Here is a 27,525-nt window from a genome sequence, read left to right as displayed (position 1 = left end):
TGTAAATCAGGGGTCCTCAAACCTGTCCTGGAGGACCCTCAGCACTGCACGTGTTCTATCTCTCCCTTATCTGACAACACCTGATTCAGGTCTTGCAGTCTGTAGGCTACTAATGAGCTGATGAGTTGAACTCAATTGTGTTAGATGAGGAAGACATACAAAATATGCAGTGCTGGGGGTCCTCAAGGACAGGTTTGAGAAGCACTGGTCGTTTAGGAAACTGGAATAAAGTTGGTTTGACGTTGGACGTTCGATATTCGAGTGGAATAAAGTTGGTTTGACGTTGGACGTTCGATATTCGCGGACATGCGGAAATTAAGGGACCGTCTCTAAAGTTACAAACGACATTGTTAAACACGTTTCTAACTTCAATAGCATTTGAAGGGAATGACTTACAGTCATATAACCAAACTGTAAAGTGTTCATCTAGGCGTCAGCTATAATGCACACCTCTTAGATTTTTGATATTTATCAAAATAAACTATTAAATCATATATAAATATTGCCATGTATTGCACTACAGAATGGGCCCGTACACAAAATATGCCATTATTTAAAGCTCAATAGCATTTGAAGGGAATGATGTACAGTCACAAAACCAACTGTAAAGTCTTCATCTAGGTGTCAGGTATGACGCACAACTTTTAGATTTTTGATATTTATTAAAATGAGCTAGTGTGCATCATACCTGACACCTAGATGAACACTTTCCGGTTGGTTATATGACTTTAAGTCATTCCCTTCAAATGCTATTGAAGTTAGAAACGTGTCGTATGTAACTTTAGAGACGGTCCCTTAATTACCGCATATCCGCGAATATCGAACCTCCGACGTCAAACCAACTTTATTCCAGTCTAATATCGAACGTCCATCGTCAAACCAACTTTATCCCAGTGTTTAGGAAGGTATATTTCTAGAAACTCAAGTAAGAGTTGTAGGTAGGATCCAGAAGCAGGCGCTGTAATTCTACCCCGCAGTCTCGCACACCCCTATTTCATCCGGCACAGTGGTACGGTCCAGACTCTGCCTCATTCCCTATGGAGTTGTTGCTGAGGAGCTTTCAGACTTCAGGGCTGAGAGAGAAGGAGAAGGAGAGAGAGCGAAGTGAAGCGGGCGGTGACATGGCGCTTGGAGAGACTGTCCGTTATCTCAGGAATAAACCAGAACAACCGGGAACGCAATTTACACTCCTTCTTCTTCTTGCCTTCGCATGTGGTAGGTGTTTGTATTCATTTATTTAAATGTACCACAACTACAGGACCTTACAGTGGAGTGGTTGTTTGGCAAACTACTATTTCCCATGCACACAACTCACTCGGTTGTTTTTAACCAGGGACGAAACTACCATGCATACCCAGTTCTCGGTACTGACTCAAATCTGTTTTGTTGGATGTAGGAGTGGAATAATGTCCCACATTTGGGACACGTGGATGATGTCCAAACATTTGGACATATCTTTTTTTGGGGGGATGCACGCACTCCCTCCCTCCCTCCAGCCGTAACTTTAGTTTGTCCAAGCCGAACACCAAATTTTTACCTCTGTTTGTATATCTCTATATTCTGGCATGTTCTAAATTTGCTGCACGAGCTCGCGTGTGTCGTGCAGCGGAATCTCGCGCGTTGATTTGTGTGATCTCTGGCTGCCATGGAGACTTGATGGAGCGACAGGAACCTGAAGACTAAACCGCACACACTAGCTAGAGAACTCAACAAAACACTGGGTCAGGAGAGGGAAGCCCACCCAGCTGACCTGCTGCTCAGTAGAGGCTTTTGGATGGAGTTCTTTGAACTATGTCAGAATTTTCGGGGAAACTTCATGAAGCAGGTTATAGATGATGATGTTGTCGTTCGCGTCTGCACTCGTTTTGTGGCGTTCATACTGCGCATGCTCAGTTGGAGTTGTGTTGCTAAAATCCCTCCCCCCCTTTTTTTTTGTTCACGTTACCATTAAAAAATAAATTAAAAGAAAAAAAAAGGTCTGAAGAAGAAACTTAAGCACTATTCGGACAGGATTAGTTTTACTTGGGGAGGTGGGCTAATGAAATTATTATTATTATTATTATTATTATTATTATTATTATTATTACTATTGTTTGATTTATTAATCAAATCTCCCATGTAAGTGACTGACTTGTTTTTTTTTTTACAGACTGTGTACAAACATCTAATAAAGATTTATATTTTTCCTCCTATAAAATGACCAGTAAAAAATAACCCCAGGTAAGATGTGTATATATTGGCTGAATTTACATGACTGCAAAGATGTGTGGTAAAACAATCTCAACTCTAAAACTGCTCCAGAAATCACTAAAATGGAAACCGAGTATCTCAAACCGAACAATAAAAACGTATATAATGCGTAGACGGTGTTTAAAAGGATGTTTCTGAGAAGCAGTGCTTATTGAATTTATTTAGTTCCTAGTACAGGTGCAGGCTACATGCAGATGAAGGTCATGTGACCTACTAATGATCTCATTTGCATGACCACGCCCTTCTACGGTAAGTGTTTTAGAATAAGATAAAAACGTAACGTTAGTTAGCATGCACGTGTCTGGAAGTAAAATCCCATCCAAATGTTACCTTCCACATAAAAAGGCGAGAGATTAAATGGAACAAATTTTGAAATGGGAGGTGATTATCTTCAGCGTGTGTGTGTTTTTGGTTGTATTTGATGCGTTTTCTAGCATTTACTATTGCTGAAACGCAATGTAGGATTATGTCGCAACGTGGTAAGTGAGATGGACCTGTTACGCGTGCTGTCTAAGCCGAGAGAAACGTCAAGCAGTAGAATTTTCCATCGTCGATGAGTTGCAATATCCGCAAGACTATCTATAAAAACAAATAAAAAAGCCAAAATATTTTATCTGAAGAATGGAATTCAAATGCACCCAATCCAGACCTGGAAAAAGTTTGGATTGTGGTGAAAAATATAGCGTTCTGAATCTCTTGCCTTTAAACCTTCCTCTATATTCTGTGCATTTTGTATTTCCAGATAATGACCTTTTTTAGACATGTCGAGAAAACTGAACAAAGAAAGTCTGCACAGCTTTAGCATCTGGAAAAACGGTCTTGAAAGTGTCTGAAAGTCAAATTTGAGAGAAACTGATTTGGATAGCAGATTTTACGCAGTGTTATTTTACTCGGTTCTCATGTGTGGCAAAGTGTACTGTAATTAAACCTGCTTATTTGGCACGTGTTGTGAAAATGCAGCGCTCGGACTGCAACTAGCTACACGCGCGTTTTATTTTATTAAGAACGCTAGCGCGTGACGATTGCCTTAACGGTACCAATCGACGAGTCCCGTTTAATTCGTTCTCACCACGGCAGAATTGCGACCGACTTCGAGATGTGTATCAGCTGGTGAAATCCATCCGTCTGTTTAATGGACTAGAATGATGGGATTTTATACCCAAGCGCACACGACTTCCCACCTGTCGCCGAACACGGGCCGACCGAGTTGCTTTCTTTAGTGGCGGGAAAAGTAAAGCGTGAGTCTGGATCTTGTTTCCAGTTGCTGGGTTTGTATAAACAGATCAACACCTTCCGTCAGGCCGAGCAGAACGAACCGTTTGTTCGGTTTCAGCTGCTGATATTTACTACTGAATTCCATCATTGTCCGTCCTGGTTTATTGGGCTTCACAGATGGGAACAATGTCACCTCTGTGTGTGGCCACCATGCTGTTTAAGTCAACATTTGCCCACTGATTGAGGATGTTTGCAAGCCATGCTTGTCTTTTCCTCTTTAAGGTGTACTGTGGCACTGACTGTGCAGGTATTGTGGTCTGAAGGTATGTTTTAGGGTTTAATTAGCGGTGATCTTTGCTCTAATGTCCTCTGCTCTGCTTTTTGGAGACATTATAAAACTGTTAGTTTTTTTTTTTTTTTTTTTTTTTTTTTTAACAAAAAACAGTCTGAAAATAAAGTGTAAACATCTGGAGGCATGCGGTTTTAGGAAACTATTCTATTCAGCAGTGGGGTGGTGTGATGAAGCAGAGTTACTCGGGTTCTTGTATTACATGAATCTGTTGCACTTCAAATAAGTTTCCTTACTTGTGTTGTATATGCTTCGTGTCAAACTCCATCATTTTTGTCTTTTGTCTATTTGTTTGGTTATAGAGCCGGGACTTATGAGCAGTATTGTCAGAATTTGGCCTTTCTATGTTCTTTTAGTGCATTACTCCGTGTGCTATGTTCACGTTAAGCATGTGTTGAGAATTTTATACTGCGTCCATGTTCGCCTGTTGAGGAAATGTGTAAAATCGATAGGTTCAAAGGTCACGATAGTCCCAGAATACACGTCTCTGTGAGGGTGACCCTAGGTGTGACGAGGGTCGGCGGCTGTGGCTGCCTCCTGCAGGTATCACCACACAGACCTGGTCATTAGTTGCTCTGGCATGAATGATGGCAGCAGGGGAAAGAGCAGCAGGGCGGGGGAGCAATGAAACCACAAACCTCAGCGTCTTCCTGTTGGCCGGTTTCGCTGCACACAATCTCCTCCTTAGACCTAAAGTATGTACCCTTCTTGTTTTATGGAGTAATCTGGGTCTCTTAGGTATCCATCGTCGTACGGATCCAGCCGAGTCTCGAGTGTTGCACTGATATTGGCCTGAAACTGTGCATCTGGTAAATCTGATCCACTGATTTATTTGTCATCTGTCAGAGATGGCTAGTTTCTTTATAAAATTAACAATCACCGCAGATTTGGATCCTAATAAACACCCTTGTAACCGTGCTAACAATAACGATAGCCAATGCGACATCAGCACGTCTCACGGCCACTAGGTTCTCTCCGAAAAACATGGAAATGCAGCACCAACCAACAAATTAGCATGTTTTTCTTTCCGTTTGCCTGAACGTCAAGAAGCCCTTATCCCTCCGTCATCATCAGGGGTTGTGTTCACGGAGAATTCCTTCATCATTTCCGGAATTTTAAAAGCATCGACGGGAAATCGCGAAGGCCATCCATAATTTTGACGGATACAAAATGAGGCGTTCGATCTTGGTGTGCGTGGTATTCATCTTCTGCCCTTAAAAATAGAACATCAAAAGCGTTCTAGCAGTGGTTTACCAGCACGAAACCCCTCCGCGTGCGCTCATGCGGCGCCAGTGGCAGAACTGCTCTTTCGTAGTTTGCACATGTGGTAGCAAATACAGAAGGATTTCAGAACTTGGGGTGAGATGGTGAGTAACACCACTCGATACAGCATGCAATCATTGCAGCATCCCTAAAATGCACGAATAACTCGTGCGAACATCCGGTCGCAATTGTGCTATTTGCCAGGGTGAGAGTGAGCCAATTAAGAAGCGGGAGATGTATCCGTAGCATTTTATAGTCTGACCACTCAAAACCATGGGCAGTAAACATCTAAACCATGGAGTTATATGCACTCGATGTGACTGTTGTTTGGCAAAATGTAGTTTGACAACCTCAGAAATGCCAAGTGTGTGAGAGACCAGCTCCTGCTACGGACCCCGTCAACACAGCTGTTTCTCCTCCAGAGAAGTGACATGATTTATATATACACTGTAGTATTATACAGTAACGCGACAGTTTATCACGCCCTGCACATGCTCTGATTGTTGCCAGTGCTAGGTAACTAATTTATTGGTGGTGGTGGTGTTCATTAGCAACTGTGGCTTAAACTAACTATTTAGCTAGCCAAGAGTGAATAATGTAGCTAGCTGCTTATGCTAATCTGGAATATATAGTCCCGCTCTGAAATGTTTGGAAAGGCAAGGCCAATCCATTTGTTTTAGCTGTAGACTGAAACAGTTTGTGTTTGAGATCAAAAGAAGACCATGAGAAGAGAGTTTCGAATTTCAGCTTTTATTTCTTGGTATTTATATCTAGATATGTTAAAACGACATAAATCATAGAAGCTTCTTGTATCCGACCACCCGATTTGTAGGCAAGTGAAAATATTGGAACATGTTTCTTGAGTCCCATTAGATTGATTGATTGTTTAAAGAATAAATAGCTCTGAACATATACTCTTGGTTTTAGCCTTCAGTTTAACCCATGAAGACCGCATTAGTTGTTTTAAAGGGATAAGCCAACATGAAGATCAGAGAGATGTCTATGGGAGAAAAGCAAGCCATTTTGAAGCTGAGAGAAGAGGGAAAATCACTCCGAGGCATTGAACGAACATTGGGCCATAGCCAGTAGAGCAATTTGGACTGTCCTGTAAAAGATGGAAACCACTGGTGCACTGCTCAACAAACACTGGATGGGGTCAGCCGAGGAAAACGAGCTGATGACCTTGAGAGCTGTGAAGAAAAACCCAAAAACAGTCGGTGACCTCACCAACAGGGCAGGGGTGAAAGTATCCCAAAACTTTGAAAGCAGAAATATCGAGGCCATACCACAAGATGCAAGAAAACAAAGAAATACAGAGATGACCACACACATTCTGGAACCCAGATTAACCTCTACCAAAGTGTGGGGAAAGAGGATCTGCTCATGACATCCTAAACATACAAGCTCATCTGTGAAACATGGTGGAGGCAGTGTCATGACTCGGGCCAAGTCAATCACCAGACCTTTACCCAGTTGAGCATGCTTTTCACCTCCTGAAGAGCAGACTGAACGGAGAGAACCCCTGAAACAAATGACGACTGAAAGAAACTGGTACAAGTCTGGAAAAGCATCACGTTGTTAACATGGGCTGGGAATGAGCACCACCAGTAGCTTAGATCTGTAATTAAACTCCAGCACGGGAGCCGGGAATTAGTCCTGGCATTCAGCTCCGGGAAGGCCATTTAACCTTCACGGTCTTTGTCTTTCCTGCTTTTAGTTTCATTTCCACTGTAGGAGTGGATTTAGCCTGTTTTGTTTATTAGTTGCTTGCCATTTGGGTCAGCGGTGGCTCAGTGGTTAAAGTGCTGTGCTAGTGACCAGCAGGGGTTTGTGAGATTTAAAAAAAAAACCCAAATAAGTAAATAAAGACCCTCAGCCTGTTCAGCCCTGTGCTTGGTTTGAATTCTGCCTCCTAAAGAGCGATGGATAAAAGCATCTCCCAGAGAATTTACAAGTCTTCATTATTTATTTATTTATTTATTTATTTTTCCCCAGCTCCCTCTGACTTCTTTTTGTTATTAATCCTGAACTCTTTCCATATGACTGACTTTCACTCCCTTTTTGTAGGTCATGTGACAATCTGACATTTGGAAAATGCATGTCAGAGGTTCCTCTTAAACGGAGCGCTCGCAGAACGCTTGTTGAACGTCTGTGACCTTAAAGGTCACCTCCGACTTTACACGAACTTGCTGAATGAAGCAGATGTTTGCATCGTTTTGTTCTCTCTCGATTTCCCTGCATCGGAGTCTTTGCTTCCGTTCTTCCCCTTCGCTCATCTTCTTCTTCTCGTTCTTTTTCTCGGATCAATAAAAACACTAAAAGGTTACGCTGGGTCGAGACATCAGCGGCGTTTGCTAACTCGATCCTCCAGCACTTTTCGTGCTCCTCCTGCGCTTAGATCTGTGCAGCTCGGCCTGCCGTAGCTGTGCCCATTACTGTAGGAGCACTTTCATGGGCTTCCAGTACGCTAGTAATGTTATCATTAGTGCAACGTATAGTCTGTCTTTGGAAAGGCAGAAGCATATGTAATAGGCATTAGATCGTTCTTGGTACGAACCAGTACTCAGCAGTCTCGCGCAAACTAATGAACGGCAGTCCGAGGGGATACGGAGATGAGAAAAGTAAACATTATTTCATTATTTATGACTAAACCAGACTGTGCTTGGAGTGGGGGAAAATGGAGCTGGATCAGGAATGTTTTGCGGATGTTTTGTTTCCCAGTTGCTCGATCAGAGATGTTTCCAATTGTTGAGGGCTCGTATGAATAATGAATGACCTCCTTTTCATACACAGCCTTTCAAATGGGTTTCCTATGAACTTAGCAGGAAGTTTTTATTTTATTCCTTTTTTTTATTTTTATTTTTAGCAGAGTTCTCAGCTCGCCTTTTCTATCAACCGTGACTCGGTGAACATCTTGTAGTTCCTGTGTACTGAAGGGTTAAATGAAGACCAGCCTGAGCCAAAAATAGTATCTTTATTTAAAGTCGATCCCTGCTTGTGGATTCTCGGTTGTGGAGTTGTTTGAATTCAGTAAGTCAGTGTACCATAGACAGGCTGTAATTAAAACCATCTGGGCAGCGGCCAATTATTTCAGCATACTGTAAATCCTTTGCGTGCGCGTGTATGTCCGTCGGGTGGGTGGGGGGGGGCGGCTTTGCCCTACAGCTTTCACTTTGTAGCCATTTTCTCCATAGTATTCCAACTCTGTCTCATTTATAAATGAGTTTACGTTATGGATTGATGGAGCAATCATAAACATCGTTACTTTTCGTCAGATCGCTCTAGCGTAGTTTTGCTAGCATCCCCGCGCTATCGCTAAGCTCTAACTGTAACAAATTCACCAACTACCATAACTGCCAGAGTAGAACACCTCTACTGTGAAAACTATCAAATAGGTTTGGTAATCGAGGGACAAAGCCGATTTAGTCCATCTGTGTAGTGAAAAAAAACAATGTCTACACCAAGAAAGTACTCTTTATATTGTGTGAAAGAAGCTTATGAACCCTACACGTTTACAAATAAAGCCACACGGCACTAAATATGTAAATTGCAATGAGTCAAGAGTAATAAATAAAAACTGGAATGCCAAATAAATGCTCTTCTGCGACTTGGGCCGAGTCACACCGAGACACGATTGCCTCCCAACCCAATCCCCCCCGACCCCCCCCCCAACCCTTCACCCTCTACATGCACTAGAATGCAGCAAACAAAAACAACTTTCAAAGCTTTCAACAAACACCAAAACACAATAGCCCTCAGTCTCGCCTCGACTAGTCCCGTCTCGGAGGTTTGCCATAGGTGTTTTGGGAAAGTGCCGTCTGACTCCAGACAATATTGTGTTCATTTCAACTCTGTCCATTACCACAGAGTTAGAAGAGAACATGTGCTGGATCGAGTTTCCATCCACAAAAACAAGGATCCGAGTACAAAACAAGGGTTTTATGTCTGTTACACAAAAGGCTTTGTGATGAACAAAAGCAGGCAAGTTTTTCTGTGTACTGCCTGTTTCCATGGATCGAGAGCAGATTTCGGCGTTGTGACGCGGCCCGATTCGAAATATGAATGTAGTGTCAGAGACGGACTGGTCAGACACTGAGGTTGGAGGTTTGGCATCCATTCCTCAAATTTTTAACATTTTTTTCGGTGCTGGTCAGACCTGACAGTTTGAGGAAACGAGAAGAATAATAGCGTCGGTTAAAGAATCTTCCACTAACGTTCCCAGCATCCACACGAGATCTAGTAGAGTAACCATTTTATGTAGAATAATCCTTCTCATCATCACACTCCGCCCCCGAGATGTTCGTGAGGGTGTTCAACGTTGGCCTCGTCATCCGAGTCGCCGTCTTTATCACCAGCTGGATGGACGGATTCAAATAAATATGGCTGTACGTGCCTCCCAGGACCAAATTTGAATCTTTTTCTTCGATCTTCACACAGTTTCTCTGTGAAATATGTCACGTTGCTGACAAATAATGGATTTGATCAATGTCGTGACGTGATGCGTGTATAAACTAACCCTAACAATTTGAAATGCTTAGCATTTTTAAAAAAAAAAAAAAAGATTGAAATGTATAGCAAAATGATCACATTTAAAAAATGTATTTTACTTTAACGCCCAAAAATTTTAACCCATCGTGCATGTTGGCACAAAATCGGCTATAAATCGGATGCTACAACCGCGTAGCGATAATTTTGAAGCCACTGGTGGCAAAAATTGGGGGGGGGGGCACACAAAATTGCCTTTAGAAACATATTTACTGAAAAATACTTAAACCATGATACTTAAACCTCTCCTTATTTTTGCCATCTGTGATGGCCTTTCGATGTCAAGAAATGACTCTCGCTACACACAAGAAATAATTCATCACGTCTCGTAATCGCTTATGATGGCTGAAACATCATTTTTGAAGCCTCATAGTCTCAATTACCCGGGAAGTGTCTGGAGCTGTTCCTCCTTTTACTGTAGTTTATGATCAAGCTAACCAGGCCTAAGCTTCAAAAATGTGTGCAGACTCATTAACCAAATACAATACCGTCTGAATTCTGCAACACGGAGCTGGCACGCTTGGTAGAACGTACGGTCACCTCGTATTAAAACACCTGCCGGGTAAAAACGAAGGAGCTAGCCGGACTCAAATTTCCACAGGTCATCATGTTGAGAGTTGACGGCGACACACCCGATCGCCTCGACGCTAGCGAGAGACGTTCAGAGATCAGGCTTTCTAGCATGCAAACGCGACGTACTCGATGACGGAGTTGTTACCAGATCAGCTGTTCTGTTAAAAGGAGTGATGCCACAGAAGCACTCGAGTCTGGTTTTAATCTCCGAAGAACGGCGCCGAATCGCAACCGAAAGCTCCGAGCTGAGCAGCTGTCTCTCTGTGGGTGGGAGGCAGGTCTTCTGTCATTGCAGTGTTTTTGGATGTCCTTGACATACCCACCTTTTTGTCTTGTTCCTGACCTCTACTTGGCGGTGTCATTGTGATAATTTCCGGACAGCATGTCACTCCGTAGGATGAGACAGCCACCCCCCCCCTCCCCCTTATATCCTATCTGCATCGAGGAAAAATCAACATAGACCCAACAGATTAGAGTGTAGTTTAGTGATTGTCCGGTCAGTGTTGCTGTAGTTCAGTGCGTTATTGTTTCCTGTGCGGAAACTCTCGATAAAGCCCTAATTCCTCAGACAGGCCTGCTAAGTGTACGGAAGTTTACCCTTACAGTAACCAAGAAACGCGCCCATCACAATAATGCAAAAACCGTCGTGCTTTGCATATAAGCTAGCGTATTAGATATGTTTTATAGAACAGAAAATACTGTAATTATGTCTGTCTGTACACACTCGCGTATCGTCAGCAGTCTCTCGGCTCGGTCGTGATGAAAGGCTTGGCAGCGAGTACGTCGGTAAAGCTTTATTTATATAGCGCTTTTTCAGTTTTATTTATTTTTTTAAAGCAACAATTATAAAGTGCTTTACAGAAGACGTACAGTGGAGACAGGAAAATAAAATCAGTGGCAAGAAATAAAATGACATAAATGAAAGGCTGAGCACATAAAATGGAATAAATGAAAGAATAGAAATAAAATCAAGGAAGGAGAATGAACTTGGTTTGAGGAAAGGCCCCAGTGAACAAATGTGCTTTGAGATTTTTTTATTTTTATTTATTTATTTTTTAAAAAAGTGCTAATTGAATCGACTGCACGTAGGTTGTCCGGAAGGGAGTTCCACAGTTTAGGCCCGTAAAAGTGTGCGACGGGTCGAGTTTGTCATCGCGTGATGTCATCGCCGTGAGGGCAAAACCCACCCGTAATTCTAACGTTCAAAATTCGAAACTGTTTTTTTTGTCCGTTTCTCGACTCCTTCGTTGCCACGGAGTCCCGTTCACTACAGATCTCGTTTTGTCCGACAACATCGTGTCTTAATTACCTCCCTGCCCTGTTGAGTCGCGTAGTCCTCTGTCATCAAAACGTCCCATTCCGTAGGACTGAGTCATCCTTTTTTCCGGGTTTGACGTGTACCGTCCCAGTTCTCCGAGCTGTCACTGGCTCTGCATTGTGTAGCGTTTCAGACTATTTCCGAGTTGAAAGACTCGAACACTCACAAAGAACCGTCTGTGGGACGATGGCCGATCTTTCCGCTGTCGCGTTTTAATGAGGCTTCTGTGAAGTCGGTGTGTGAAGGATGACTGATAACGTTCAGGAACAATCAAACTCCGTGCGTGGGCATATTGTCATGCGGACAGTGTTAAAAATACCTTATTATTTATTAGCTAAAACGGTCTTGCCACTGAAATATGTATATAAATATTAGATTTACATGAAGCACAGTCCTTGGGAGGACTTTTACTGATGCATGCTGTGTGTAGGTATGATTGATTCTCATACCTGTAAACGTGCAATGTATTTATTTAAAACTCTAACAAACTGAAATAAGACGTGACGTGGCAGGCTGGTGTAGGACTGGGGGTGGTGTGATGAAGCAGAGTTACTGTTACCGCCTCAGTGTTGATCATTTTCCTGTAACACCACACCCTGTGTTTAAAAATGGAAGGGTTAGGATTTTCAGCAGATTTCAGCCACGACGCGTCAAAACCCTCTTCGATTCACGCGTGTCGTACACGAGTACAGCTAATCGGTTCTTATTTATCAACGAACATCACTGCGAAACATTTCCGTGCAGTTGTAATTTCACCAATTCGAGTTTTCTGTGTTTGTTTTCTGATTTGTTTATATTAAAGCGCGACTGTGAGTTAGCCCCGAGTAAGCACGAGCCTGCGGGACTCCACTGCGAGTTCGTTCTATAAGCGAGAAATTAATATGAAGTGACATTTCGGACACGGTATGACCAGAAGTTCTGCATGTTTTTGCTCCGCTGGTGGAAATAGATCCCAAAGAAGCCATACTCTCTCTCTAGCACACTGGCTAGCTAGCTAGCTAGCTAGCTAGCTTACAACGATTTGTACATTCCTGGTAAAGGTGCTTCCTGTACAATTGCTGTCCCTTCTTCCTTTTCATCTTCGTCTTAAACTCGGTCAAAAGTTAAATTCCTGAAAAGTAGCGCTTGCCGTGTTGTTGCTAACACTACTGTAGTATCCGAAATTTACCTGGTGAACACGGATCAGTGGAGTTCCTTGTAGTAGCAGTACAGTGTATGATTGCAGTTAAGTTATACTCTACAAATAAATCCTATAACCGTAACCAGACAGGTCATGTTGACTGATTTGATGGACCAATAATTAAAGACATTTAAAAAAAAAAATCCCTGGAACGGATTGTAATTGCAGCTCTTCATTAGTTTGGATCGTGCTGTGACTGAGACGAGAGGACTGTTGCTGCCCCCAGCAGCGTGTCTTCATACCGTGGTGTTAATTATTAACGCCGTAGCTAACCAGAGGTGTTCGACTGACTAATTTCTTTGGCTTTCGGCGCAGTCTCGCGTTATGTCGTTTAATCTTATTGGCAGTCCAGTACTTTAATGAACACGGTTTCCTGCAGGCTCATTGATAAAACAAGATACGAGTGCGAGTGTGTGCACCGAGTACTATATTTTCCAGTCTATGACACGCCCTAAAAATCCATATACACTGTCTAAGTTGCATTAATGTAGCCCGCATTTACATTTTTTTTTTTCTCCCCCCCCCCCTTAATGGTCGTATTGTTTCTCGAACAACAACTCTCTCTACACATATTGACCAAGTTTAAATTCATGCTGCACTTTAAACGTCCAATATAAAACCATCTGCAGTCTTTTAACATTCCGTCTTAAGTTCTCATGAACAAAACGTCCATGAATCATCCGATATTTTCCTCAGTCCAGAGAGGACCGACTTCAACCAAATGTGTTTTGAAACGGACGTGCTATTTCGCCTAAGGTTATGTTTTAGAACGGTTCCAGTGCCGAATCGTTAAGGGACCGTGTAGAAAGCGCATGATTTTGGAACGGTGTATTTTCCACAGATGTGGCTACGAGAACGCTAAACACACTGAACGCGTACACTAAAGAAAGAGGTTCCTGTCACCGTTTCGGCTTCCTTTCAGTCACGTTTCTGGTCGGGTCGTGCGTTTCATCGGCAAGATCCATGCACTTATTAGATGGTCTCTTAATGAGAAGGTGTGATCATAAATATTTAAGTACTGATCAGCTAGTGCTAGTGTATAGCGATTTTATGGTGAGGAAAATACGTAGTTATGTATATAATGTACATATATAAAATAAATAGTAATATGAGGCTTTTCGCTTCCTTTATTAACCCCATATATCCGGAGTATGTTAATTCTGAGCTCTCTGTGGGTTTTAAAGGAGTTATTGTTATTGAAGAGTGTGATGGACAGAAACGTTACCTTGTAAATCATGATAGTTTAGATGAACTTTTCTTGTGGATGATGTAAGCATTCACATGAATCCCTAGAACCTGATTGTGTTTGTGTACTGGCTTCCGTTTTTCTGGGACGTTCTGTCGTTCCAGGATGCGCGTGCTTAGTACCGGGGTTCTGGCTGCCGTGCCAAAGGATGAGCGCTTTATTGGTGTCTTTCATTCAGTGTCATTGAAATGCAGTGGGAACGGGGGGTTTTTTCTTTTTTTTTTCTTTCTCTCAATGGCTGTAATTATGAGGGATGCTGTGCCTCTTGTGGTAGATGTCTCTGTCAGTCTTCATTTTACAACCGCCTCATCATATCCCAGTGATGACGGGTAACTCGTCTCTAGCTCTGGCTTGAAGCTCGGCATTGTTCAAACCGGTAGCCGAACTCGGAGATTTCACCTGTAAAGCCGAGAAGATCGATAGCGTTCTTTTATTGGACAGATGGATCATCTTAAATCTGCGTCGACTCGCAGTGCCTGTTCAGAATTATAGCGTTTAAAATACAACAGATGTCTGCACAGTTTGATTTATCAGAACCCCTCGTTGTTTATTTATTTATTTATTTATTTTCTTTTGGCGTTTCAGCTCCATGCTGCTGTCTGCTCGCGGTGCAGTTTGTAAAGGAACGTGCTGAGCGTAGCAGGCTGTCTATTCATCTATCTTTTCAAAATTCTGGTGTAAACGCTCCCGTCGCTAAACGTTCCATCCACACGTTTTCCAGTCATTTAGTAACAGTATGACTTTGCTTTACCGAGTGTCAATATTTATCCTTCTTGCATTCGGTGCACTATTCAGCTTAAATTCTTTTTTTTTTTTTTAATCGTATGGTGATTTGACGGCTTCGCTCGCCCGTCTGCGATGAAGGCGGTTTGGTCGGGTTTAATCTCTACTTCTGAGATGATCACGATCATCACTTGGCTACTTGTTTTAATTAAACAGTGGATTATGGTGTTTTAATTTGTCTGTAACGATAACATGTCATTGATTTTAGTAGCACTAGCGATGATGGCAATAACCTCAGTGGAAATACTCTGGTAAAATTGCCTAATTTATCACAAGATGATGATTATGCAACGTTAACACTTATAATAAGCTGACGAATCCCATTTAAACGCGCGTCACCTACAAGAAGTTGTGGCATGACGTACAGGAAGTGAGCTCATGGATCATAGAGTTTCATATTAATTTTAGTCCACATCCCCCACCCCACCCCCCCCAAAATCAGTGGCACTTGTGTCAGAGTATGGGCACTGCTGACATGGTGTGCTATTTCTTTTCCTGCCTCGGTGTGTGAGGTAAACTGATGTCTGTCAGTCCACCAGCCCACACAGTGTGTGTGTGTGTGTGTGTGTGTGTGTGTGTGTGTGTGTGTGTCTTTCACTCTTTAATTAGCTCGTCCCCTCAGAGCCGCTAAATCGGGACTCCTAAAAGCGGGTCCTTTTGGCATCGCTACAAGTATGTGTTTACATGCCGTCTGAGTTGTCCCTCTTGCCTTTACACACTACTGACCACACACTAGCTGCTTGCTTATTTTCCTGCTCGTGTGTGTAAACCGTGGTGTCTGCAGTCTCTTTTGTTCGTGCCTCCCTCAACCGCTCTTGTATGTGGAAGCGAGTTAATCTTTTGACCATGGCTGTTTTGAAACTTGTCTACATCAGACGAGATTTGAGTCATTACCGTCTTTCTGTTCGAGTCGGCGATCAGACTAACCCGCTGAGCTGGGAGATATTCCTGTGTGGCCAAAACGTTTGAAGCTTTTTGTGCTTTGTTCTTCTTCTAAATTTCCACCATCCATGTAGCCAAAGTTATGCAGTGTTTTTTTTTTTTTTTTTTTTTTTTTTGTTTTTTTTTTTTTTTTTTAAATTGTTTTATTTATTTATTTCATAATTGCCGTGCGTCTTCCCATTCCCACCCATCTCGGTCTTATGGACTTCGAAGGGGAATTCGGGCAAAGACGGGACGGGCAGATTTCCTAGACTGTAGACAGTTGTCCAAACTCCCATAGATTGAATACTTTGTTTTTACGGGACAGCATGTTGGAGCTGAGCTTTACCTACCGCAGCAAGGAGCTTGTAAACATGTGCCATGTGACTAAATGGTGGCAACGGTTACCTTTTTATTACTGAACTATTAATGAGTTAGTTCATAGAATCTACTAATCATAGAATATGACATCAAATATATATTTAAAGCGGTTTTATTTTAAAAGTGCCTTTTTATAAACAAATACAATTATATAATTGTAGGGCTATTCATTTAAAAAAAAAAAAAAAAAAAAGCATGGGAAAGTCTTTTTAGACATTCCTAAGGAATAACCCTCGATGAATGGCTTCTTATGTTTTGCTGAAACCCAGACAATTGAGCATTTATTTGTGTGCTCTTGAGAATGGACTAGCATTCTAATGGACCTTTTTCATACTGAGTATGGTTTATATTTGTATTTATTTTAAAACTAATTTTGTGTATCGGTTAATTCAAAGTAGTAGTTTGGTTTCGTAGCGGCGCTTCATATTTGCACTCGTGAGTACTGCCACTGACTACACGTACCGCGCGTTCTAGTCCTCCTGGGAGGACGCAATTACGACGCGTTCAAGTCACGCTGGTCGAAGCAAGATGGCGGCGTACGTTCTCTGAGTTTAACTCTACTTCTAGAAAATGAGCAAAGAATGCGCATTTTTATTTAATGTTTTAATCAAATTATGAAGCTACCGAAAACTTTATCCTTACATATTATGCAATACTGACGCATTTCGTTTAGGCACTTGGCTCGTTTTATTGTAAATAAGCAAAGCCGGACAACAACTTGCTGCATGTACCAAACGCGTAATAACTGAAATCGTCTTCGGAGACGAAGAAACGTTCAATTTCGACAAATTTACCGTCATTCGCAGACGTCGCATCTATCGATTCCACCATGTTTTCTTACTGACACGCCCCCAACTCGGAAACTCTGAGCTCAGAGTTTCTCCCACTCGTAATTATGACACTGCGGTGGCGTTCATCTGCGTTCAACTTGTAAATACGATCTTTCCGACATGACTCGAAAACCATTGATCTTGAACCATTCCGTTTTCATCTACTCGTCCTAGTCGTGTACTCTGTTGGCTGTGCTGCAGTACTTTTTTTTCTTTTTTTTTTTCTTTTTTTCCACAGTACTTTCAGTCACCTGAAAGTTCAGCATCCAACAATTGACGATCCCTAGCTTTGGGTTTATTTCCTAGCTCCTCCCTTAAAGGGTTTTATTGGTGGCCAGTTATGAAGGCATGTACTGGTGAAATATCACCAGTCGGTCTGAAAATATGTTCATAACTCAGTCTGACTTTCAGGTAGATGTTCCACTGAGTAGACTAGACTAATCTTTTACCTAAAGTGAACCCTTAGCCTTTGTAGGACAAATCAAACTACTAGTGACTTCCATAGTACTAGAAGTGTGTAAAATGCGTCTCGCTGAGAGAGGTGCTTTCACAGTTGTTGCTGAACTACAGCCACTTTTCAACACATGAATCAGTTCTGCTACAATATTTTATGGACGCTCGGTTTGGTAAGTCGAAATACTTTGCTGGGTCTGCGTCCAGACCTCTGTCTGCCAGTCGCCGACCCCTTATTTACACCTGTTCCACTGGGAATGCAAGACGTTTCTCTTGTTGATGTACAGTTGCAGAGGTGTCTAAAGTACAGGAAACGTGAAGGAGTTGTCTGAAGGAAACACCCGGGACTTTCCCAGTAGAAAAGGCGTTTTCCGTCGAATCGTACAGATTAAATCTGCGTTTTATAAATCATCGCTCAGTTGCTTGGCTGTCAAATGTGGGCTGAGCACAGGAAGCACTTTTCAGAGTATGGAGTTTGATTAGTGTTGTGGGAGGAAGTGGAGAGTAAGAGCCATTTGTGCACTACAGTGTTATCGAGGGGGTTATCAAGGGTTATTTTCTTTGAGTGGTCACTCATTACTCATGCGTATTAAAGCAGTTGACTGTTTGTTTATTTAGCCTACCACTTGTTTTTTTTTTGTTGTTTTTTTTTGTTTAAGAAGCTCAGTAGACAAGTCAGTGTTTTTCTTCCCTCCAGATTGGGCGTGCAGAATTGCACGGGGTCTGCGATTGAGGCTGTTCAAAAGCTCCAGCTAGCACCCTAAAGGGTTCTTTGGTTTGTCTTTCTGGTGGAACCATTAAATATTCTGAAAACCCCAACAACAGAGGATTTTCCATTTTAGAAAAGGTTCCAAGTCGGACCCTGACCAACCCAAACTAGAACTGTTAAACATCCAAAGTACCACTGAGTAAAATTCCACCCCGACCCCCCCCTTGCAGAAAAAAAAAAAAGGCATGGGGTGTTTTTTTTTTATTTTATTTTTTTATTATTATTATTATTTTTTTTTTTAAATATAGATAGATTTAAAATCTTTTATACGTCTACAATCATAAGAGGCTTTCCAGAATTTTCTACCCTGGCTGCCAAAATTTTGCCACCCCATCCCGAAGAAGGTCCTTCATTCTTTCCCTCTTCATCCTGACCTGACCTTTCCTCTTATACAGAACCGAGTTTAGCCCAGTGCACGGAAATAACGTTACCCTCCGAGAGAGTGATGGAAAAGAAAACTCGAAATGAAAACATTGCTTTGTTCCATTACGGGGGAGTCGGAGGGATGAGGGTAGGAGACGGTTACTGATTTGATGTGGAAATGACAAACGGCAGTTTCGGTTCTATCTGTTTAGGTCATTAAACTCTGATGGGTTTTAAATTACAAAGTTGTGAGGTTAAGCTTAAAGCCTAAAATACAGGCCAGTGGTTATTAATATTTGGGATGTGATTTAGGTTTACAGTTTGTGAATTAATTAATTTTTTTTTTTTTTTACTTCTATGAGGTAATTTTCTGTTTGACACAGAAATGATGTGGGTTTGGTCACCACACAGTAGCACACTGGGGGAAGCTGGTTCTCGAGGGAATATCTTGTGAATCATTATTCTCTCGGCGTAATTTCCGCTGAGGTCACAGCAGCACTCATTAATCTCTTAATATCGCTCACACTGTTCCTCTGGTGTTTACATTAAACCTTGTCCATTAAAGAGCATCTCTCGCATGGGGTTCCCTGCGCTATAAACAGCTTAGCTGCCATAAAAGCACTTTCTTGCGCTCCTTGTGCTTGGTGGTGGGGGTGTGTGTGTGTATGCGCGTGTGTGTACGAATGCCAGCAGCGGATAGTCTGGCAGACTGCTGGCTGCGCTGTGGTCTAGACTGAAGCGAGAAGCTCATTGATGGAGCCCAGTGAGTCACTCTCCCCGACCACCATCTCCGTGTGAGAGCATCAACTTCGCTGCTGCCCTGAGAAGAGCTCGGTCCGGCCCATGATGCAGCTGTGTCGCACAAGTATGAATATCGAGCAGGCTTGCTCATCTGACCTCTGCATAATATTGTTATTTCGGTCTGTTTTCTGTCATCGCATGTTTGTTAGCTCATGGGAGACTAACGAGCTGACAGTTGGATGACGGCTTGACCTTTAGGGCTTCTTACGACTTGACTTGTGACCACTAGCCTCCAAGTACCATATTTCCCCATTATAAGCCACTCTGGGAAATTAATTATTAATTTAGAACCCTTTTTTTTTTATTATCCATAATGTTTTTCCAGCTATTACAAACGGCATTTCCGAGACTCATGGTGTAATCTGGTTAAGCGCTTGTCCCATCAGTGTTCCCGTAGTTCAGCCCTGTTCAGGTCTGGAAACAATGCGTCCTTATCGAGAAGTCATGTTTTAATACTATAATGTACTTAAGAGGCGCATATACATATATTTTTTTTAATAACTGATAAAGGGCGACGCTAATTTTAATTGGATTTTTAATAGATACTTTTTAATAAATATATATTCGGAAAGGCCCAAATTCATACCGGCAGTAATGACCAGTTGGACTGTGTGAAATCTGCCTAGCAACCCAAATTGATTGTGATTGGTGGAGTTTAGGTCAGTTGTTGTAAAGGAAAACAAATCCTGTGGCCTCAGTCTTTCAAACGCACGATTAAAGAAAGCGGCAGTATTGTGTGCAGCTGCTCCGAGCTTCCTGGCTGCAAGACAAATCGCAGGTTAATGTTAAAGCCCTCGTTCTGTAAGGAGACGTTTATTTAACATTTATGGAAAGAGTCTCCTGTTTCTCGGTCCTTTTAACCGTCTCGAATAAAGCGGTAACTGAGTTTTGCGACACGGGAACGTCTTCAGGACGGAGGAGTTTATGCTTTGCGGTTCCTCGTTAGCGTGACGCTAACGCGGGCACGATCACGCGCACTATTCCGTTGTTATGAACTACACGTGCGGACGTTCGGGTTTTTATCCGTTGGGCAGCGCGAGCGAGGGCGGCCGAGACGCGTCAGAGGTGTTGCTCGGCTCTGACGTCAGACAGCAGGTTAAGGTTTGTATAGACGGGCGAAAAGAGAAACGCGTACATTACGAGCTAGGATACACCCTTTGTTTTTATGTAGCTTAAAGCGGCAGACACCAGGTCTGTCAAGAGGCATTTAAATCCTCAAACTTGATAATCTAATGGTGATTCCCGGTACTACTGTCAGTCTAAAATGTTAAATCATAAACTGAGAGGTATGATGCAAAATGGGTGTGCCCCCATTTACATGACGTGTAAACTGAAATTCGAAGCGGAAATGGTATGGGTGGTGTTAAGAGGGTTAAATCACAGTAGCGCTACATTTTATATTTAATAGGTATTGTTATTTGTGTTGTTTGATCATCAGGAAAGGTGTATGTGTGTGTGAAATGAAGTGCGGAGTACTTCAAATACAATAGCCGTAGTTACCGTAACTACTGGAATAGCAGAGCTACCGTAACTACTGGAATAGCAGAGCTACCGTAAAGACACTACCAATTTGGCATATTGTAATTGGGATAATGCAGAAATTATAACGTGTGCAGTAGTGCTTTTGTACAAGTCAGTACCCACTATGGTGTTCCGTATAAACACCGGCTCACAAAGTAAACACCCCAGAGTCATCTGCTTGTAATGTGGCTGCAGCCATTTGGCCACTGGAGCCAGACCAAGTCATTTGTCTTCACGAGGCGGGTGGAATTGGGACTATTAACGTCCAGCACGCATTCCTCCACCAAGACGCAAGCAGCTGAAGGTATATAGTCTGTTTTATGTGAAACCAGAGAGCACATGGAGCCTGCTGCTAAACATAATAATGATCCAGCCTTCCACCTTGGTGCCTGTATATCGCTCTATCCACAAAGCCTGAAAATACATGAGCTAATCCTCAACAACTCCTCTCATGGTCTACAAGACCCAATAATCAATTAGACATTTTACCCCGACTTCTCATTCCCCCGCCCCTCGTGACTCCTTGAGAAGTAGGTAGCGTTGAGATTTCAGACAGGCCTACACATCATGTAAATGTCTCTTTCTCCTGTCTGTCCTCGTGCACACCGGCAGCACTCGTACCGGCCTCAAGGCTCCGGTGGGACTGAGTGACGGCTACAGAGGGAGCTGGGTTAAAGGTCTGCCCTTTCTCATCGCTCCTGTCAAGAACACCTGTCCGTCTGCTCAGAGCTCCCCAGCCATTCCTCCTCCATAGCTCCAGTGAGTTCTACTGAAGACACTTCATGTGGTTCACTGGTTCATGCCCGGTTTTATAAGTAGGTTCTGTAACCGGACGGTAAAATCCGACTATTGTTTTCTTGTGGCTGAACAAAGTCACTCTCGGGTCATGCAGGGAAACCGATCATGTAACTATGTGTTATATAAGAGCGTCTAACAGCAGGGCACGTCTTTCTTTCCCGGCAGAAGTTCTTATTCTGACTCGATCCCATCGTAGATTGGCAGATGAAAGTGTGTAATGAACGTGATTGCACGTCCACGACGCGCGTCCCTGTGAGCAAGAAGTTGCTATAGAAACAATAACACAAACTTACTTGTGCTTGTCGTTACGACAGTTCCTGCAATTTGAGAATTGACGTAATTGCTCATATTGTTATTCTAGAGAGCCCTGGCTTAGCGAATATATTACGACAAACTGGTGAAGCTGTGAAATTTATTTATTTATTTATTTATTTATTTATTTATTTTATTGAGATCTTTTATTGTGGTTTATTAGGGTGCCTATTGGCAAACATTGCCATACGATGAACAAACAAGTAAGTATATTGTGCAGCTCTCCTGGAGGTGACCAGCTTCTGCACAGTGAGTGGAAAGTGTGTATAACCCCAATGCCCTTCTACACATGGTCACACTCTCACATGCATGTCACACCCTGCAGGTGGGGGGGAGTATGTATTAAAGGACAGCTGACTAAAGCAGAATGGGAAATAGATGGACTCCACTGGGGACTTGGTGTCCTTGCTGTCAGCATCATGGGCTCCTTACACTGTCCTTACCTGCCTTGCGTTATTGATTTTATTTGTGTATATATGTGCACGTGTGTGTTTTCATGTGTCATATACATTATCCTCAGCAAGGTTAATAGGACTATGGATTTAGAAAGTAATTGCCAATTTTAGACCCTGGCAAAAAATATTCTGAGACAAATATGTGCATCACTTTGTTGTACAGTCCCCTCCAAAACTATTGGAACAGCAAGGCCAGTTCATTTTTTTTTTCTTCCCTTTTTGCTGTGGACTGAAGACATTTGGATTTGAATCTGAGGAGAGTTTAGAATTTCATAGGTGAGTAAAAATATTTGAACATGTGACGGGTGAATCTTGTTCCCCAGGTGTGTCCTGTCTGATTTTGTTTAAACAATAAATCGCTCTGAACATCTCCTCTTGGTTTTAGCCTTCAGTTTCACCGGTTGAAGACTCCATTCCTTTTTAAAAAGGACAAACCAACATGAAGATCAGAGAGCTGTCTACAGGAGTTGTTTGCTTTAGTTATCCATCATTTTATAGATGCACTCGATGTTGTGGAATGTCTGCAAATGTCACTTACGTTATAGAAGCTCACCACCCTCTCTTTTCTCTCTCTCCTGAACTTAATAGGACCAAAAAAAAAAAAAAACTCACAGCTTATGTCGCTACAAAATCAAAGTGTAAACCCGTCTGACCTGAAGACCCTACAGCACCTTGTTTGTAAAACTCGGTCACAGCTCTACCTCGGACATGTTATGAAGTGCTGACACTGGTGACTCCTTCCATAAATGTTCAAAAAAAAAAAAAAATCATCCTGGAAAACTTCACCTGCTTAATAATTACACATGTTATATGTGTTATGTGGAGTGTCCTCCATGCTGTGAATGAGCTGTTACTATAGAAACGGTAACATACAAAATGAATTAGGAAAAAATTGTGTTAGAAATTGAATCAACACGTAATGTTGATTACATACCATACCATAATGTACGGTTCTGCATGGAAAAACTACGTTTACGATACCGGGAGTTTTAGACATTAGTGTAGTCCAGTTTAGTTTTTTTTTTTTTTTTCATTGGAACTGCGTTATTTTCTGAGCTACAGTCACGTTCTTAATCCCACTGTCAGGCCTGGAAAATATCTGTCTGTATATCCTTATGGCAAAGTCATTATATAGCAGTGATGAATGCTAAAATGTTGTAAATCACTTTATATGTGGCTTTTGTTTGTCTGATCGCAAGCTAACGTGGCGATGAGGGAAAGCCAGGTTAAAGACTTTCCCGTAAACTTCCTGTAATGTTTGTGGTTTGTTTTGTTTTTTGTTTTTTTTGGGGGGGGGGTTATTATTATTATTATTATTATTATTATTTTTTAAATATTACAATTAATGCTAAAATGCTCAACGCCCACTAGAGCAGAAAGTGTAAAATGCATTCTTGACTATATTATATTATATTATATTATATATAAAATATTTATGTCACAGCTCCAGTCCACTTCTCAGACCCCTTTAGAAACTTTTTTTTTTATTTGTTATCTTCCCCATCCCCCCCCCCCACCCCCCACCCAACCACATATCGACATATCTAGTGACGATTTGAAGTTTGGGCAAACTTTAGCTATTTTCCGTAGAAGAGAGTGGTCCTGCTTCCCCCCCCTGGAGACGCACCTCTCGCTGCTGCCGAGGAACATTCATTCACTTCTAACTTTCTCAGAGTGATAATTTTACATGTAGATATAGCCGAAATCACAGCGCAGACATGGTCTTTAACTTAAGTGTATGATGATTTTATCAGATGAAGTTGTGGTCATAAATCAGGATTTTGTCAGTGCAGAGCAGCAGCTTGGAAGTGACTACTGGTGGACATGTAGTCTCGCAACGGGCCGCGTTTCGGTCACTTTCATACTCGTTCTGACAACAGAAACAGACAAATATATTGGTGTTATACATCCATCCATCTTCTATACCGCTTATCCTCTTCAGGGTCACGGGGAAACCTGTAGCCTATCCCAGGGAGCATGGGGCACAAGGCGGGGTACACCCTGGACAGGTTTATTTATTTATTTATTAAATAATTTTTTTTTTTTTTTTCCGGAATTTACAAAGAAATAATGTTTGAGTGGCATATCTTCTATGGTGCTTGAAACCGAACAAACAAAAGAGTGCTTTAAAATTCCTTAAGTCCTGGAATTTCATCATGAAGCATCTGTACGAACCCTGGAATTAGCCGTTTGCGCTAATAAGCCAGCTATGGTTCCCTTTCTAGTTTTTTCGTTAATAAAGTATCCCGAGGAAATTCGGTCAGTCCGTTATATCTATATCCATGTATTTTCTGTAAATTTGGTTCATTTTGTAGGTTTTGAATTGAGGGAATCGCAGCATCGCATGGTATCGTGATACTTCCACTGGTATAGTATCGTAAGATACGTGTTTATGATATCGTGACAACCCTACAAGCCATCTCGCTTGTCCAGCATTCAAGTTTGCTAGCGATATCCACTTTCTGTACCGCTTATCCGACACAGGGTCGTGGTGGACGTCACATGGAGCGGGGTGCACAAATACACACTAAAGGACAATTTGGGGGGGGGGGGATGAAAATCGGTCTACAGCGCATGTCTTTAAATGTGGGAGAAAATCTGAGTACCTGGAGGAAACCCTCGAAGCACGGGGTAGAACATGCACACTCCTTATGGAAAACTGATGATTTGTCGGCGCAGTTAAAACCATGTGCTATAGCCATGTTCACTACACGAGCATCTGATCCGATGTGGTGAGGTTATGATCGGTTGATCTAGTTTAAATTAAGCTCCACCCATGCATGTGCACGATCAGGCTGCTAAATCGGTTTGTATTGAAACACTTGAGATTGAAATTTGTTTATTTTGTTTTTTGTTTTTTTCTTCTGAAACATAACTTGTAAACATGTCCTGAGATGGATTAAAGATTAGCGCTCGTGTCGTGAAAGCAGAAAAAATCATCACGAGGGAGAATATTTTTAGCCAAATTTACAGGCAAAGGAAGACTAATTTCTCCTGGGGTTTGGTTATTAATAGGGCAAGTTAACAATCGCAGGCCCGCTTTACTGAAGATCATTCCGTTCTTCCCTGATGCTGTGCTGCCTTCGGAGGTAGCCGGTTTAACGGTAGATCCCCCCACACACACACACACCTCCACGTCTTTCAGCGTTAACCTCTACAGTGTTACGAGACTTTATCTTTTCTTTTGGAAAAATTTCTCATGACGGGGCGAGGATACGAGATGATGTGCAGTGGGATCAAGCACATGCTTGCTGAGGGTGGGGAGCGAGGGGCTCAGCGAGGGGCTGTAAGCAGAGCGCAGTGGATGAGAATGTTGTTGTAACCAGGGTGGGTTGAGGACAAGACCTGGACTTTTCTTCCAAACGTACAGTCTGGTTAAAGCGGGGTGGAATTGTGTTAGCGTACACTGTAACGAATGTAAAATGATTGTCTCTTATTATTTCTTTATGGGCTGCCGTCTGTTTTTGTCTGTCTTTCTCTCTCTGATGCCAACAGCCAGTCGGTGCAAACCTAGAGGCAGAAATGATTGCCAGTTGTTAAACTCAGCGTGCACTGGAAATAGAGAAGGTGGAGCTAACCACACCTTAAGGTTTTAATAAAAAAAAAGGCCAAGTCTTGCCTTGTGCTATTTTAGAAGTAAACTAAACGCAGTACGAGTGATCATTTACTGACTCAAAAAAAAAAAACCCCAACCGTTTTGTTTTTTAATTAGTTAAACTGTTGACGCGCTCGGTGCTGCCGTCTCAGTCTCGGTGAAATGAAAGTACATCGCATTTACATGTACACGCTGTAGATTAACTATAATACAAATATCCTATTTTAATAATGGATGATGATTTCAGTTTCGCATTTTATCTATAGCTGGTTTAGCACCGGAGAGCGTCAGGCCTGGGTCGGGTGTCTGTTAGTGCCCGTGTTTTTTTTTTTGCTATTTTCTCCTTTGCCCCTTTCTGCACCACATCTGTGGAGTAATGTTTGTGCTATGCAGAGCTTGAACTCCTAATGAGGATGTCCCCTTCATTCCTTTCCTCCCGCCTCCGCCTTCTCCTCGCATTCTGCCGTCTCACTCTTTCCCTCTGCTCATATTGGGAGTGTTGAGTTTGAGAAACATGATGTTTGGAGACCGTTACCAGGCAACGCAGCTAGGTCCGATTTACGCTTACGTCTTCTGACCGGCAGCTTGTTGCAATTAGAGTTGTGTGTGTGTGTGTATGTCTGTTTATATGTCCAGGTTCATTCCAGCCATGCTTTTTGCGCTCTATTTCCTCCTGATTTTCACACAGTCTCCATTAAATCCGACTCCTCGGTTTGTCCTCATCATCCTCCTCGCCCGTTTCTCTCTTCCCCGCTGATCGGAACATGACTCGGGTAATCCCAGAGCAGACAGGGGAAAGTACAGATTGAATCCAGATACTTTTGAAGTGCAGTGCTGAGTGGATCACAACGCAGCAGTTCCACGAAGGCCTGGTTTCAATTCCGCGAGTGAGGTCAGCTATCGGCTATCCTGTCGAACGCAAATAACTCCTCGTGTAAAGAAAACACACACGGATGAGGATGGGTGCTCTCGAGGGCGACGATTTCAACCGAGATCAAAGCCACTACCCCTCTGGTGAAGGAACAAAACACCTCTGTGTGGAATTCAGTGTAGCTTCACGGTCTGTAGTAATAAAGGGGCATTGCAACAATAGGTGTGTATCCACTACAAGACCGTCTTCGGAAACGTAAGAAGCGGGGCTGTTTATGACCTGAAAAGCGTTCCGTGACCTCTCCGTATAAGGGGTTAAATTCATGGGAACATTGGTGCTAGCAGTCGAGCTAAAGATAAACTCTGCTTTCTACCTTTGCCCCTTTAAATTCGTTAGCTGTGTGCTAGCGTGTGCGCGCGAGTTCACGCCAGGTGGCTGCGAAGTCGCGCAAGTTCAAGGATCTCAGCAGAAACAAATGGCTGTTTTGCTAAATGGAAATGTTATTTATTTTTATTTATTTATTTGTACATGTACACAAGAACCTCACTGTAAAATGTAGGTTACGTCCTGGGGAATGAAACACTATCGGTCTCTCTGTGAAGCACAAGTAACCACACTGAAGCACCTGACCACGGTTGATGCAGATTTTAAGTAGTAATTAGTGATAATATGTAACGCCATTACTTTTCAGCGAGTAGTGTGGCCGACTTTAATTCCAAATCATCACGTAAGT

The 27,525-nt window shown here is 42.4% G+C and overlaps 1 protein-coding gene across 1 annotated transcript in view; it reads left to right on the top strand.

Moving 5' to 3' along the window:
• The first annotated feature begins 906 nt into the window (after window positions 1-906).
• Window positions 907-27,525, top strand: part of nectin3b (nectin cell adhesion molecule 3b) — a 47,646-nt gene continuing 21,027 nt past the window's right edge. The window contains exon 1 of the mRNA XM_053648436.1: window positions 907-1,215. Coding sequence (XP_053504411.1) covers window positions 1,038-1,215 — 178 coding nt within the window. The 5' untranslated portion in view covers window positions 907-1,037. The remainder of the gene's footprint in view (window positions 1,216-27,525) is intronic.

This window comes from Ictalurus furcatus, chromosome 18 (assembly GCF_023375685.1).
Source record: "Ictalurus furcatus strain D&B chromosome 18, Billie_1.0, whole genome shotgun sequence".
In the NCBI taxonomy this organism is placed as follows: domain Eukaryota; kingdom Metazoa; phylum Chordata; class Actinopteri; order Siluriformes; family Ictaluridae; genus Ictalurus; species Ictalurus furcatus.
This window is presented reverse-complemented; position numbering and strand designations above follow the sequence as displayed.